Raw genomic sequence first — 17,647 nt, forward strand, 5'->3', positions numbered from 1 at the left:
TCATATTCTTTTTCATTATAGGTTACTGTAAGATACTGAATGTAGTTCCCTGTGCTATACAGTATAAATTCGCTGCTTCATCTATTTTACATACATTAGTTAGTATCTGCAGATCTTGAACTCCCAATTTATCCCTTCCCACACCTTTCCCCACTGATAACCAATCATAAGTTTGTTCTCTATGTCTGTTGAGTCTGTTTCTGTGTTGTAAATAAGTTCATTTGTGACTTACTTTTTTAGATTCCACATATAAGCAATATATTTTTCTTTCCCTTTCTGGCTTACTTCACTTAGAATGACGATCTCCAGGTCCATCCACGTTGCTGCAAATGGCATTATTTTATTCCTTTTTATGGCTGAGTAGTATTCCATTTAATATATGTCTATACCACATCATCTTTATCCAGTCAGCTGTTGATGGACATTTAGGTTGTTTTCATGTCTTGGCTATTGTATATAGTGTTGCTGTGAACATTGGAGGTGTATGCGCCTTTCTGAATTATAGTTTTCTCTGAATACATGCCCAGGATTTGGATTGCTAGATCATACGGTAAGTCTGTTTTTAGTTTTTTAAGGAACCTCCATACTGTCCTCCATAGTGGCTGCACCAATTTACATTCCCACCAACACTGTAGGAGGGTTCCCTTTTCTCCACACCCTCTCCATCAGTTATTATTTGTAGACTTTTTAATGATGGCCATTCTGACTGGTGTGAGGTGATACCACATTGTAGTTTTGATTTGCATTTCTCTAATAGCTAGCGAAACTGAGCATCTTTTCATGTGCCTGTTGGCCATCTGGCTGTCTTCTTTGGAGAAATGTCTATTTAGGTCTTCTGCTTATTTTTCTGATTGGGTTGCTTTTTTTTTTTCTGGTATTAAGCTGTATGAGTTATTTGTATATTTTGGATATTAGTCTCTTGTTGGTTGCATCATTTGCAAATATTTTCTCCCATTCTATAGGTTGTCTTTTCATTTTGTTGATGGTATCCTAAGCTGTGCAAAACCTTTAGGTTTAATTAGGTCCATTTGTTTATTTTTGCTTTTATGTCCATTACTCTGAGAACTGGTTTGAAAAAAATATTGCTGAGATTTATGTCAAAAAGTGTTCTGCCTATGTTTTCCTCTAGGAGTTTTAGATCTGGTCTTACATTTAGATCTTTAATCTATTTTAAGTTTATTTTTGTATATCATTAGAAAATGTTCTAATTTCATTCCTCTACATGTAGGTGTCCAGTTTTTCCCAGCACCACTTACTGAACAGATTGTCTTTTCTCCATTGTATATTCTTGCCTCCTTTGTCATAGATTAATTAATCATGTGTGTGGGCTTATTTCTGGACTTTCTAGCCTGCTCTATTGATCTATGTGCCTGTATATGTGCCAATACTATACTGATTTGATTATTGTAGATTTGTAGTATAGTCTGAAGTCAAGGGAGTGTGATTACCCCAGCTCTGTTCCTATTTCTCAAGATTGTTTTGGCTATTTGGGGTCTTTTATGTTTCCATACAAATTTAAAAATTTTTAAATCAGTTCAGTGAAAAATGTCATTGGTAATTTGATAGCGATTGCACTGAAACTGTATATTGCCTTGGGTAGTATGGCCATTTTAACAGCATTGATTCTTCCAATCCAGGAACATGGTATATCTTTCCAGTTGTTTGTGTCGTCTTCAGTTTCTTTCATCAGTGTCTTATAGTTTTCAGAGTACAGGTCCTTTGCCTCCTTAGGCAGGTTTATTCCCGGGTATTGTATTCTTTGATGTAATGGTAAATGGGACTGTTTCCTTAATTTCTTTTTCTGACATTTCGTTGTTCATGTTTGGAAATGCAACTGATCTCTGTATCATATGCATTATTTTGAGAAGACTCCATTTAAATCTTTTCCTCATTATTTTTACTGGGTTCTTTCACTCCATCATTTGCCTTTTCATTTTACTGAGATATAATTAATATATAACTTTATGTTAGTTTCAGGCGTACAACTGAATAATAATTTGGTATTTGCATGTACTGTGAAATGATCACCATCACCACACATATTTACCAATTCTTTTTACTTTTATGTTTTTTCATTTTTTATTAATTTGTTGAAGAGCATAATGTTTTAAAATTTTATGAAGTTCTATTTATCTTTTTTTTTTTTTGCCTTACTGGTCCATGCTTTTTATCTTATTTAAGAAAGTTCTGAATTCCCCAAGGTCATAAAGATTTTCTCCTATGTGTACTTCTAAAAGTTCCATAGTTTTGAAATTACACATTGGTATATATCTTGAGTTAAATTATATATGTGGTATCAGGTATGGTCAGTGATCCTTTTATGGCATAAGGATATCCAGGAAATCCAAACACCATTGGTTGAAAAAGATTATCCCTGCCCCACGAAAATATAGTCATATTTGCTGAAAATCAATTAAAATAAAAAATACATATGAGAATATCTATTTTTTGGACTATTTGGTTGCACTTAATGATGTATATATCCTTTCACCAGTAACATACTGTCTTGATAAGTTTAGTTTATAGCAAGTCTTCATATAAGTGAGTGGAAGTCTTCTAAGTTTGTTCTTAAAAAGACCAAACATTTTTACTTTTTAAGGTACTATACATAATATCTATGTAAACTGTAGAATCAGTTTGTCATTTTCTACTTTAAATAGTCAGCTGGAATTATGATTAAGATTCCATTAAATTTATAATTTGTAAAGAACTGACATTTTAACAATATTGACTCTTCCAAACAAATAATAAATCTGGAATATCCATTCTTTAACTTTGGTCAGTAATGCTTTACATTTTTAATCACATAGATCCTGTATATATTTTACTAAATTTATCCCTAAGTATTTATGGCTTTTAATATAATTATAAATGGTATTTTGTTTACATTTCAATTATTAATTATTCATTGCTGGTATAAAAAATACATTTTTTTATGTTTAGTTTATATCTTTTTCTGAAATTCATTTATTAGATTCAGTAGCTTTTTTGGACCGACCCCTTAAGAATTTCTCTATAGATCATTTTGTCTGTAAATGCACATTTTTTTCTTTCTTCCTTTCCCATCTGTATGTCTTTTATTTTTAAGAATTGAGTTTTTTCAAAAATCAAAAATTGATGTTAGATTTTGCCAAATGTTTTCTCCTTACCCACTTAGACAACTCCGATTTTCTCATTTACTGTTAATTTCATGAAATAGATTAACTGACTTTTCTAATGTTAAACCAACTTTGCATCCCTGAAATAAATCCATGTGGTCATAGTATGTTATCCACTCAGCATTCTGGACTCAATCTGACAATATTTTGTACCATCTGCATCCATGCTCAGAAACAATAGTGGTTTGTAGTTTTCTGGTAATGTTTCAGAATCAGAGTAATGCTGGCTTCATAAAATGAGTTAGGAAATGTTCCTGCTTTCTGGAAGACCTTTTATATAACAGTAACACCGTTTTTCCTTCAATATTCAAAACTGAAGCTATTTGGGCTTTGAGTTTCCATTTGAGGAAGATTTTTAACTGTTAAGTTCAATTTTTAAAATAGACATAGGGCTATTTGATTATTTGTTCTTAAGTTTTAGTAGGTGGTGGTTTTCAAAGAATGTGCTCCTTTTCTCAAGTTTATTGACATAAAACTGTTTATTATGCCCTCTTAATGTCCTTTTAAGGTACATAGCAATTGCAGGGATATCTTCTCTTTCATTCCTGATATTACTAATTCAACATTCTTCTTAATCCTTTAGGCTAGAGTTATCCTTTTTTTTTTTTAATTTTCAATGAACCAGTATAAGCTTTCATTGATTTCTTTATGCTTTGTTTATTTTTGCTCTTATAGTTATCATTTTCTTCCATCTAATTTCGGTTTAACATGTTATTTTTCTTTTTCTTTTTTTTTTAGCTTCCTAAAGTTGAGAGCTTGGCTACTGATTTAGACCTCTGCTATCTAAATGTAACTTTGAAGAGCTAAAAACACAGACTTAGCTATATACTACACATTTTTATGTTTTCATTTTTATTCAATTTAAAAGATTCTCTAGTTTTGTCTATGAATTCCTCTTTGACTTCTGTGCTGTTCAGAACTGTGTTGTTTTATCCCCCTACCAAAGAAAATAAACTAAAAAAAGAACTGTGTTGTTGAACTTTCACTTATCTGGGGAATGTCAAGATATCTTGTGTACTTCAATTCCATTGTGTTCTTAAAATATATTCTATGTGATATCAATCTTTTAAAGTTTACTAAGATGTTTAATGGCCCAGATGAAATCTTGGTATAATACCACATGAACTTTAAAAGAATATGAGAAAAGAGTGTTTTATATTTATTTATTGCAAATTTCTAGAACTTTCATTCCTTTGGTAGAGCCTTGTTTCCATCTAGTATGATTTTTCAGTTTGAAGAACACTTCTACTACTGTAAATCTGTGGGCAACAAATTCTTTAAGCTTATTTTTCTGACAATGTTTATTTTGTCTTCATCTGTGAAGGTATTTCACTGGCTATAGAATTTTAAATTGATAGGTGATTTTTTTCCCTTTCAGCATTTTAAAGACACCATTTCGTTGTCTTCTGTCTTACAACATCTCTGACAATACATCTGCTATGATTTGTTCTGATGTACCTCTGTATACTATGTGCTGTTTTGTCAATTTGCTTCTGCTGCTTAATTTTTAAGATTTTTCTCTTTACTACTGGTTTTAAGAAATTTGATAATGATGCCCCTTGATTTCTGTATGTTTGTGTATCCTACTTGGGATTTGTGGTACTTCATGGATCTATAGGTTTATAGTTTTCATTAAGTGTGGAAAAATTATTAAGGATTATTTTTTTCAAATGTTTTTTATTCCTAACTCCTTCCTTGTAAGACCCCAATCTTATGTAATTTAGTCCTTTTGATAATGTACCACAGGTCAATGAAATTCCATTTGTGATATATCAGTCCTTTTCCCTCAATTCCGTACTTCACTTTAGATAGATTTCCATTTCTCTCTTCACTATGTTCATGTTTTCCTTTAAATTCTCAAAGATAGTTGTTTTACTGTACTTGTCTGTCAATTACATCACATGTTATTTCTGTGGCAGTTTCCACTGATTGATTTTTATTCTGCTAAGTCATTTTCTTGCTTCTTGGCATGTCTATTAATCTCTGGTTAGATGCTGGACACTGGAATGGCAAATTGTTAAGTGTTTAGATTTTGCTGGCTTCATTTTGTCGCCTACTTTTTAAAAATGCTGAAATTGAAGAAGTTGTAAAGTTGTGCACTATTGGTAGGTGTAAAACGGTGCAGCTGCTATGGAAAATAGTACAGCAATTCTTCAAAACAAACAAACAAAAAAACAGATGATCCAGCAATTTCACTTCTGAGTACAGAAGAATTACAAACATGGTCTTGAAGAGATATGGTACACCCATGTTCACAGTATTCACAAACAGCCACAAAGTGGAAGGAACCAAAGTGTTCATCAGTGGATAAATGACAAAATGTGGTATAAACACACATGGAGTATTATTCAGACTTAAAAATGAAGGAAATTCTGACACATGGATGAACCTTGAGGACATTATGCTAAGTGAAGTCAACCAATGAAAAAAGACAACTATATGACTCTACTTATGTGAGTTGCCTAGAACAGTCAAAGTCATAGAGACAGGATGTAGAATGGTGAGTACCAGGGGCTGGAAGTATGGAAGAATGGGAAGTTAATGGATATACAGTTTTGCTTTTACAAGATAAAAAGATTTCCAGAGACTGGCTGCACAACAGTATTAATGTGTTTAACACTACTGAACTATACATTCAGCAATGGTTAAGATGGTTAACTTTTATGCTATGTGTATTTTATTATAATTATAAAATTTTTAAAGTGAAGTCAGGTAAATCACTTGTTGAATACTTTGATCCTTTGAACCCTAGTTTAAATCTTTAGTAGGTTGGATGCAGTGTAGCCTTCACTTGAGGGATGGTTTAGCCCTAAGGTGTAACCCTTATGAGGGTCTCCATGATTGTCCCAAGGACTCTACACTCAGTAATCAGAGTTCAGATGTTTCCTTGTTCTATATATGCTCTGGACATTTTTCATCTTACAATTGCTAGGTTGTACTCTACCATTATGGAGATTTACTATCTGAAAACAGGGCCTAGTACTCAGCAAAGACTTGAGTTTTAAGGCTACTTACGAATCAAATGGGCCTAAATGCCTATGCAATCTTTTTATTCTCTACCAGTATACCCCATCTCCCTACTGTAGGATCTTGTTTCCCACATAGCTTCATAAGAATAATGAGAGGAAGGCCAACAGTAGCAGTAGTAACAATGAAAGTTGCCATTTACTCAAGAACTGATCAATGATAAGAGCTTTATATAAATTTACTCTAATCCTCACTATTCTGGAAGGTGAACAGAAGTAGCCTTGATTTATGGATGGAAAGCTGGGGCTTGAGCAGTTTACGTAACTTGCCCTAGATTACACCATACTGCTAAAGCTGAATTGAACCAGATCTAAATAAAAAATTCGTGGTTTGCTCCAACGTATCATGATGCTGTCTTTTCTTTTCCCACTTAGAATATCTTTAGCCATGCCTTATCTAAGATATCTTTTATGTCTCAATCCGAAGTTGATTGAAGTCTTTTTTGATCAACTTTGTATCATTTCAGTACTTTGGTGTTTACAGGATATTACTATACAATCACTAATATATTTTATTGTTGCTTTCAAGATAAAGAGGTTGTAAGTTCTTTAGTATTGGGGACCATCTCTTATAATTCTTTGGGCCTAATATAATTCCCTGAATACAGTATATTCCCAATACAATTACAAGAGGACTACTACTTTCACTAGTGCAACAATATTTGCACACCAGTTAAAGAAAGACGAAATGATTCTATAAAATACTATATTGCCTTGTTTCAATGCCTTCTGGAAGGTAATTTATTTAATTCCTCTAACTCTACACCTGCAAACTGGTTTTTTAAAAATCATTTCCCCAACCATTTCAGACCTTCTGTTCAAATCTTCTTGACCTCTTTATGACAGCTGACATTAAGAGACTTCTATGACAGGTACTCTTTATTTTAAAAACCTATTTAAAAATTTTATGCCGTTCAATGAAATCTTTTCATCCACTTCCCTCTCAGATGTTAATGCATCTTAAATCTCTAACTCTGTTTTTTCAATTTACACTTTCTCCTTTGGCAACCTCATTTACTGCCAGATTCAAGTTTATATATAGACACTACTAGATCTGTGTCTCTACCACAGGTGTCATCAACTATAAACCACCACCTTCCAAATGGCTATTCAACATCTCTACGTCAATAGCCCAAAGACAGTTCAAATTTAATATAACCAAACTTGAAGCCACTATCTTTATGCGTTTCTTTTGTGACACTTCATTCTCCATACGTAATCTTTTCCATTTTTCTAAAATGCATATGTGACAGACTATACTATTACTCATAAATATTTGCTGCCCCTCCCTTGATAGGATTATACTTCCCATAGTTCCTTGACTTAACCGTATGACTTAACCATGTGAGTTGCTTTGGCACTGAAATGTGAGAATTACTTATGGGCAGAAATCTTAAGAGCCAGTTAGTGCTTTACTATGGCACTTTAATCTCTTTCATAACATAAGCCACAAACATTCCAGATAGGATACCAGAGGGAAGACAACATGGAGCAGACCCATCATGGTCACAAAGCATGAACAAAAAAATAAGCTTTTGTTGTTTTATGTCACTGAAATTTTTGGGATTCTTTTTTAGCACTGCCAAATCTAGCCTATTCAGATTGATATATAATATATCAAACAATTTTCATCTTCTCAGTTCAAAATCCTTCAGCAGCTCTACAGCAAAGTCTCAGTTCCTTCAAATAAAAAAATACCATATCTGATATTAGTCCATTATTACTTTTACATCTTCATTTTTTGGTCCCATTTATCTACTCAAATTATGGTAGTATATGTGTCACATTTTTCAGGATGTTAGTGGTTCAGTGCTTGAGTTCCTCTACGTGTCATAACATTTTGTATAGTGGTCTGATAAATACACTTTTAAATTGGTGAATATGTCCGAATCCTTGAGGGCAGGAACTTTATCTTATTCATATTTGTACCCCTGGTGCTCTGTACTTACAGTAACCTCAATAAATATTTATTTGAATGATTAGAACAGTGTTATGTTAAGAGAAACTTTATGAATTTAGTTATGATTTCTTTGGTTTACTAATGTAAAACATTTTGGTGATCTTCTTCATAGATGTCTCATAGAAATCTCATTCTTTTTTGTAGGGGTTGGCAAACTTTTTCTATAAAAGGATATATAATAAATATTTTAGGCTTTCAAGGACATGTACAATATCTCATATATACTTTTTTCTTTCTCCCTTAAAAAAAAAAAACCTTTAAAAATCAATTCTTAGCTTGGGGGCTGCACAAAAAAAGAGGCCTTGGACAACATTTGGTCCATAGGCTGTGGTTTGCTGAACACCCTGGTGAGTCAACACTATCAAAATTAGTCAGTCATTATTAAAGAATTTAAAAGTCTCCCTGAAGTAGTATAAAAACAAAACACCGTAAGAGACAAAATCATCATTCCTGTTTGAGTTTCACGGTACTTTTGGCACAATGGGACTAATAAGAAGCTTCAAATATGGTGAAGATAATCATCAAATAAAAGTTACATAAGTACTGTACTGATACAATTCAACAGTGAGGCCTTGTACTGATGAAGAAATTAAATTTTCTGACCATAAGTCACAAGTGATCTCCTAGTCAAAACCACACGGACAGAAAGCTAAGAAATGGTATGTCACTTCCTTGCTTAAAACTTTCAGTGACTTGAGATTTTCTGGTCAAGATGGTGGAGTGGTAGGACCACAAGCTTACCTCTCCTTGTGACTACAACAAAACCACAACTGAATGTAAACAACTGTCGAAAAAAAGTCTGGAATCTAGCAAAAAAGATCTTCTGCACCTAGAAACATAAAGAGGGAACCACAGCAGGACGGTAGGAGGGGTGTGCTTGTGATATAATTGTGCCCCAGACCCTCCCGGGCAGGTCACCCACAAGCTGAAGAATAAGTCATGGAGGCCCCCCCACAGGAGTGAGAGCTCTAAGCCCCACATCAGGCTCCCCAGCCCGGGTCCCCGTATTGGGAGGAGAAGGAGACCCCAGGAAATACGGTTTCGAAGGCCAGTGGGGCTTGGCTCCAGGAGCCCCACAGGATTGGGGGGAATGGAGACTCCATTCGCTTGGGAAGTGTACACAAAAACTCACATGCGCCAGGTCCAAGGGAAGAGGCAGTGATTTCATAGGAACCTGGGCCAGGCCTGCCTGCTGGATTTGGAGGATCTCCTGGGGACATGGGGGACAGCTGCAGCTTACCCAGGTGGGGCATAAAAGCTGGTGGCGGACATTCCAGGAGTGTTCAAAACTTTCAATGGCTTCTAAGTGTTACTAGTAAGGCTGTACATGACTGGTGCCTACGTACCTTTTCAGCTTCATATTCAGTGTCTTTACTCCAACCACACCGGCTCTTTTGTTTAGTTTCCTGAACTCACTATTCTCCCCTTTACATATATTACTCCCACTGCCAGGAATGAACCTACCACTCCCTATTTCTCCTGGTAACATGGATAAATTAAAAATGATTCCTTACTCTCTAATCCCAGTAAAAGTAGAAGACATATATATATTAGCCTCTATTTTTTTTGGTAAACACACATACTATCACTATCAGTAAAAAGAAAACTGAGACCATAACCTAAATCTATGTATAAATTATATAGATAGGTTATACCATATGAAGAGGTCATTTTATATGTATGTATGTATATATATACACATCAAAAATTTTAAAAGTTAAGATTAGAAATAATTATTAATGGAGGTTCTTCTTATAACGTCAGATTGTTTCACACATTTCAAAGATTTGTAAATGTTACTGGAAACTATTACTTTACTGATCAGTTTTATATATATATCTAAGTTTTATTAACTGGATCCAATCTACACCCCTCTATTATACTACACACCCCGTTTCCTCAATTCAACTTTCAAAATCTCTATTTTTGTGTCTGTCTACTACTGTACTTAGTTATTTTAAATTTTCCCTTCTGGACTATATAAAAATCACTATACCTGTACAAATTTTCAGTTATAAGACAAGTAAGTACTAGGAATGTAATATACAACATGATTAGTAAAATTAACACTGCTGCATGTTATATATCAAAGTTGTTAAGAGAGTAAATCCTGAGTTTGCATTACAAGGAAAAAAGATGTGTTACTCTTTTTATTTTATACCAGTATGAGATGATGGATGCCCATTAAACTTACTGTGGTAATTATTTCAGGATATATGTAAGTCAAAATCATTATGTTGCTCACCTTAAACTTATACAGTGGGGTATCTAAATTATATCTCAATAAAACTGGAAGAAAAAATTAAATCACTATACCCCATGGAGTTTGTCTAGCTGGAAATAAAAAGGGGAAAGGAGGAACACTATTGTACTGTTTAAAGATACATTATTAGTAGCACATCCCAGGACCACCTTTGTTTTTTTTTTTATATTATACTGCAAGTCAATATAAATTGCAATCTATGGTGTAAATCTATTGTAAGCCTGTTCATACCAGATGGGAAATTATCTTCAAAGTCTGTTAAAACAAACAGCACTTGCCTGTTGAAGAAGTACTCTCTGATGAAGACCTCTTTCGCGTAGGGCTACAGTTTGTGCTCTCTGATGGTCGCTGGGAAGACTTATCTGAGGCTGGCTGGGAACCTGGAGAGACAGGAAAAGACAGAAATAGGAAAATCCAAGTCTAAAAATAATGTCAAACCATTCTGTTAGAACTGTAGTATTTTAGTTGTTGCCACTGCCATTCTCTGTAATAACACGACTTTCAAGCTGACATTAAGAGGACATTAAGTGGAAGACAAATCACACTAGATGTTGCAGACAGAATTTCACAGGTCCTATAATTTCTCCTGTTATATTAACAGAGGGAAAACTAGCTTAAGTGGAAAAATGAAAAGAATATATTTAGTTTTTATGTATTACCACTGTGACATATATTATTTATTGATAAAAATCACTAACAATAATCTACTCAAATCTATTCCTGATTGTTGATTCAAATTTATCATATAAACTGACAAAACCTACAAGGCAATTGATTAGGAACAACTGATGTGAGAAAAGCAGGTCCAAACTGAACATTTCATTTAATAGAATCAGAAATGAAAATCAGAAGAGCTGAACCTTAAATCCACACATTCTATTTAATCCACAGAGATCATTTTCATAGTCTGTTTTTCCTCTATAGCATATTATGAAAGAATTTGTGATTAATTTATGCATGGAATAGAATAAACTTCCTTTGAAGCTTACACCTAAGGTTCCTTATATACATAAAAGTTCATAAAGACAAACTCAATTTCCTTTCAAAAAGTCTCATACTTTTACCACAATCCCAAATCAATGTAGCATAATTTAACACAATTCTTACTCAAGAGAAAAGTATGTCATTCAGGAAAGATTACTTCCCTGAATAAAATATACTTGGTTCTGATATTGGATTCCTTATACCATAAAAAGCCAGTTGTTGAGAATACATAATAAATGTCCATCTGTTTTGTCAAAAAAACTAGTAACACTCTGAAATGTTCACTTTTAACTTAAAAAAACATTACAAATAAAAGGCCTTACATATAACTAGCAGCACAAAAGTATGACAAATCAAACACTTGAAGATGAGATTATTAAGATCTGCCTCTAAATGACAGTTAACTTCTTAATGAAGTAACTAATTCAGTGGAAGACAACTTGGGTACAGAAGAACTCAATGGAGCTAAGTTCCTTATATTTCCCTTTCTCAAAGAGAAATAGTAAACTTTGAGCTTTGCTTTAGTCATGTAGTATCGTAAATCATACATATCACTGTAAATACTCTTTTAGCAGGCTCTTTTAGCATTGCTCAGGTGTGATATAAGACTGTGTCTTATTCAAGACTAGCAAGTTAGATTTTAGGGAAACTGATGTTATGATAGTACATCCTACTTTGGAAACAAAGCGATGACTACTGTAAGTCTAATCAAGAAGCAAGACCATTTATTGTTGAATCTTAAAAACAGATCGAAAATGATTTAAAAAATCAACGGTAAAATAAATTCCCCTAGAGTATGGTTCAGATGAGATTTCCATTGAAGAGCTAAAAACCATATAAAATATCTAAGAAGTAAAAGCCCAGGCATCAGTGAAGACGTAACTTAAAGTACTAATACTGAAAAATTCGTATTCTGGACAGATAAATATTCCCTACTCACACACACAGCCAAGACAGAAGACAACAGTGGCCAAGAACCTTGAGACATCATTGAACTCTCTTTATCACTATTCTCCTGATGAATGAGCAAACAAACTCAGATTAAGTTCTAGGGAAAGAAGGGGCTGGAGAGCACTTTTTATACAGTCTTCTCTCTCAGTCATAAACTAACATTTACTGAGTACAGTTTATATGCTTGGTACTATACTAGACATTGTGGGGGTGGGGGAAAGAAATATAAAAACAGTACAACAGTCTCTGCTCTCAAGGAGCTTATTTAGGGTCTTGTATGGCATCACGTATTACATTTCAGGTGGCATTTGTGCCATCCATTCTTGAGCTCCGTCTTCAGTTCTAGGCTATCTGGTAACGTTTCCCAAATTTCTTGGTCATCTTCAAGAAAGTCTTGATGAAGGCTTCAACTATACCTTTGATCATCAGGATATTCTGAGAATCACCCTGCCTGGCCTCACCCACCTCAGGGTAAAAGAGGGTACAGGCACTTTCTTCAAAGCTCCTTCTTTTGGTGGCATCTGGAGCTGCAGAGGAGGCAGTGGGAGGTGGAATAGGGGTCAGATCCCCGGAGATCGTTATTGGCAGCTTTGTACAGCAATTCCTGAGAAACTGAAACAATTGAGAGAGAGATGGCTTAGCTCACTTAGCTTTCGAGCCATTTTTCATTTCCTGAAAGTAATGGAGGCCAGCAGCCTATTCTTAGGATGTAATAGGAAACTGGAATGAAACTTCATTCAGTAGAGCTCTCATTTTTCATTTTTAAAAGTCTGTCTGAATTCCCTATTCATTCAGAGTAGAGTTGTTCTTAACAATTTTCCACATCTAAGGGGGAAATAAAGTTGAATCCTTAAGATACAGATCTCTAGGGCTTGATAATCATCAGACGTAGATCTTTATTTCACTTAAAAACATTGCTTATGTTTAAGAGGATGAGGATATCTGAAAAAAAAAATCTAAAGATGTAAAGCAACCAAGTTTAAGACTAGAAAATGATGATATAAGTTTGTACACAAGAAGCAGCAACCTGTTAAAGATGGTCAAAGGCATGTTAAAGCTGGCCTAATAGCAGAAATCATATGAAATCTGCAAACACTATCTCTAATACTGCCAGAAATATACTGTTTTATAAGTACCATTATGCAGTTGGGTGGATGGGGAAGAAGATAATGCCCAGAGAACTAGTATGTCCATTTCAAAAGAGACCAATATATTTATGTTTCAAAACCTAAAACAATGCAATGCGGAGCTGAGTGCAGCAGTGCTGAGTACATGAACTATGGAGTAAGACATCCTGAGTTTTGATTTCTGGCTCTGCTAATGAATTAAACTATAAGATCCAGGCAAGTAAAAATACTTTAATCTTGGTTTAGTAATACACTCTTAACTCACATGGTTGTTGTGTTTCAAAATGAGAGAATGTAAAAAATTCAAAGGGTTTTTATAAATGCTATTGTTATACATAAATTGGCTCCATAAGTTTATCATAGAATTTTTAGACCCTAAATACTTAATAATGTCACTGACATGCACAGGCAACCATTCAACACTAAATAAATAAACAAACAAACAAACAAATAAATAAATAAATGGACAGGATCACACCCAATTAGGAACTGAATCTAATCTAGAATATCAAGCATTTATCTTAAACATAAAGAAGTACCAGTAAAATAAGTACCTCTAATTAAAGAGTACTATTAAGATAAGGACCTCCAAGGCTGGTAGGTAGCTGCAAGGTTGGAAAAATCTCCTCTGAGGTGAATCTTTTAATTCACTGACTCTTCACTACAGCTTCTCCAGGGTTGGGATTATGCTCTGGATTACATCAATAAAAAAAGATGTGCCCAAACAATGAGTCAGAATCAGGAAGTGTTTGGCTCTCTGTTCAGCTCTGGGCCAGGGGAGAGAGAAGTTTTCTGCTTTCACTATTTGACTCTGGTTCTTCTAAATCATGGTTGATTCCTTAGGGGAGTTACTGCTTTATTGCTTTTTCCATCATGTGATGATTGTTTGTTCATGTATCATCAGTGGTCATTTCAGATCTGTCTGGAGGGATATGTGAAGATTCTCCATTCCTTATAGGATGGGAGGTTTATATGTATTCCAATTCAAGAAAATTTGATACTTCCTCAAAGAATACACATGGAGAACATATATAATTTTACATATCAGAGAGTTCTTATCATTCTCGTTTCAATATAGTATAAAGCTGAATAATTAAGTTCTTCAGAAGGAAAAGGGATATAAACAAGAATTCCTCAAATCACTATTTGGTAGAAACCCTACTGAGTGTCTCATTACTCAAATGATAGTTTCAGAAATATGTTTAGAAACTCCACTATACAAAAGACGGAAGGAGAAATCACAGATAAATCACAAAAGAAGTAGCTAAATAAAACTGGTCTTTAACATAAATGTAAGTTGATTACTACAAGTAAATTCTTTTTCTTCTGTTGGAAAAACAGAGGACTATATGTAAAAAAGAAGGCAGACTATGACTAAGGAGAGAAACTAAAAAGAGATACCATTAACTGGAATAATAAAGAGGGAATTAAGAATTAGAAACAAACTTGGAGATGTGAGGGAGCCTTGGAAGTGGTTTTGATTGTAGGATTTCTGGGTTTTTATTTGGCCATTATCTGATGCATTTTTAAAGATAAAAACAGGTTGTGGGGGAAACATCTGTGTCAAATTAGACAAGAAAAGGGAAAGATGGTACTCTTACAGCAAAACCATAAGACAAAACCGTGGATAAGAATGTCAAAAAGTTGAGAAAACAAAAAAGAACGTAAGTAGATTTTAAAGGGATAAGAATCTGGAAATCTTCATATCATACACAAAAATGGGTGGAAACCAAGAAGCTGTTCTGAAGTTGATCTGTCACAGGAGATCTTGATTGATGTCTACACAGGAGGAACTGAAACAAAGCTAAGATTAAAAAAAAGGAATACTACATTTACAGATGCCTGGGTGTGAGGACAGAATTATGTGGGCAAAGATATCAGCATAAATAGAGAAAATTCCCACTGATAATAGTGTGTATGTGTTGGAAGGCATCACAAAGAAAACACCAGAATAAAGATACAACCTAACTACCTCACTAAAGCCCTGAGTGTCTTAGACTAAAAAAATGAGGAATTTTCAAATGTAAATTAGCAAAAGAACATGGTGAACGAAACCAACAGCTGCTTGGATAAAACATGCATTTCTTTAGTCCACTATTAAAACTTTAATAACTTAATACAGTATGAGTTTTGGTTACACCCTGTTGGGAGTTCAACACTAAAGACCCAAGTAACTAGCAAATGGTTTGAATGAGCAAATTGTTTATGTTTCTAATGCTATATCTTTGGGCAAGCTATGGAAAAACAGATTAAGTATGTTAGATTTGGAAGGATACTATGCAGTAATCAGTACATGGATGATTTACGTTTATTTTAAAATAACATATTTAAAACTAGTTTCTAACATTTAAACTGCTCCTTCCACCAAAACTAAAGCATGCTACAAAAATTTAATTTTAAGAAATTCCTCTTTTATTACTTGTAAGTCAAACTATTGGCAATGTGTAATAAGCAGTGAATGAATCAAAGTTGGTCATAATTAAAATGGATACCATAGTAAAAGAATGTGAGCATAAAACACCAACTATGTGGAAATCTCTGATCAAGTTTTTTTTTGTTTCCAGATTCAAATTTTGAATCCTTTGCTATGGTTCACAGATCATAAGAGCCCTGAAAGCTTCTTTCAAATGAGCTGAATGCTGAGATAAAAGCTGGTTCCACAATAAAAACAGCTGTTTCCAATTGTGGGAAATACATTTACAGAAAGCAGTATATTTCATCTGACTCACCAATTAAATGCACAAGAGAAAATGATTCAGAGCCTGTGCTGGCGATTTTTAAGCTAAAAAGTCTGTGTTTTTCTTCTTCCAATTAGGCTATTTCTCATACTACTCAAATCATATCATTCACTGAAATAGAATTCCTCTGGAAATTCCCAGAACTATACTAACCACCACAATAAATTTTCTGATTTCATCTCCACATGTGCCCACTTCACTTATGGGTGTATCTTATACTATCCTAGATAAATTGTTAGGGAATCAGAAAATTCAGATCAATGTTTACATTTTTCAATTAAAAAGAAAATAATACTAAGTATACTGTACTTCAACCATCATGCTTCTACAGTGAGTATACTTTTTCCAAACAACAAAAAAAAACATTTAGCCCTAATTTATTTCTGGGGGACAAAATAGTTATGAATACTATATATATATATTTTGATATATATTGATATATATATATTTTTTCAGTCTATAATTTGTAAGCTATAAACGCAGAACAGTCCACGCTACTAGTCTCCAGGTTTCTGAAAATCGGGTTGCAGGTTCTGGCAAGTGCAGCTAGCCATGAACTGAAAATGCTTAAAAGCAGGAATGGAGTATTTGACACTAAGGTCAGCAACTCTTCCTCACTACTCCTATTTCATGTCTAGTTAACAAAGCACTTAAATAAATGCAATTAGTTATCAGAACTGCATGAAACCAGAAAACTTGGTTTCATCTAAGTGTATAATTTCACTACAATTTCATCTGCATCAGACTGATTTTAGACTGTTAGTATACAACAGTAGAGAAGAGTATATCAGTTAAAAAAAATAAGCTATCACATGCACATCATTTATAAAATGATTAGACCAGTTATTCTTTTCAAAGCTTTAAGAGATTTAATTCATTTAGTCCAAAACTGCTCAAGTAATTAAGTCGGTCTGATTCCTCATCTATGAAACAAGGAGAGGTTAAATGCCTTGTTCCAGACTATATATGAAGGACTATCATTTCTGCCTGTGCCTCTGATCTCATTTCATTTCTTTTCCTCAAATTGACATCAACATAATTTATCAAATATGCTTATTTTATTTGAACTAACATGATAAATCTAATACAAATAGTATCAGCTTGAGATAGGTTTCACTTCACGATTCTGCTTTTTAAATAAACTGATTGGGAATAATTTAAAATTTACAGAAAAGTTGCAGAGATAAGAGAGAAAATTTCCATATATCGTTTACCTAACTTTCCCTAATATTATTGTCTTACACAACTATGGTACATTTGTCAAAACTACAAAATTAACACTGGTATAATTTTTCCACGCATGTCCTTTTCCTGTTCCAGGGTACAATTCAGGATGTTGTATTGTATTTAGTTGTCGTGTCTCCTTAGTCTCTTCTGATCTGTGACAGTTTCTCAATCTTTCCTTGTTTTTCCAAGTCTTTGATACTCTTGAGTATTGGC

At 33.8% G+C, this 17,647-nt stretch overlaps 1 protein-coding gene across 4 annotated transcripts in view; it reads right to left on the reverse strand.

Annotated features, from left to right (window-relative positions):
* Nucleotides 1-17,647, reverse strand: part of ASH1L (ASH1 like histone lysine methyltransferase) — a 152,440-nt gene that overhangs the window by 78,276 nt on the left and 56,517 nt on the right. For all 4 annotated transcript variants that reach the window (XM_010953932.3, XM_074349531.1, XM_010953931.3 and 1 more), the window contains one exon: nucleotides 10,686-10,787. In XM_010953932.3, the coding sequence (XP_010952234.1) occupies nucleotides 10,686-10,787 (102 nt within the window). The remainder of the gene's footprint in view (nucleotides 1-10,685; nucleotides 10,788-17,647) is intronic.

Source organism: Camelus bactrianus, chromosome 21 (genome assembly GCF_048773025.1).
Source record: "Camelus bactrianus isolate YW-2024 breed Bactrian camel chromosome 21, ASM4877302v1, whole genome shotgun sequence".
NCBI classification, from domain to species: domain Eukaryota; kingdom Metazoa; phylum Chordata; class Mammalia; order Artiodactyla; family Camelidae; genus Camelus; species Camelus bactrianus.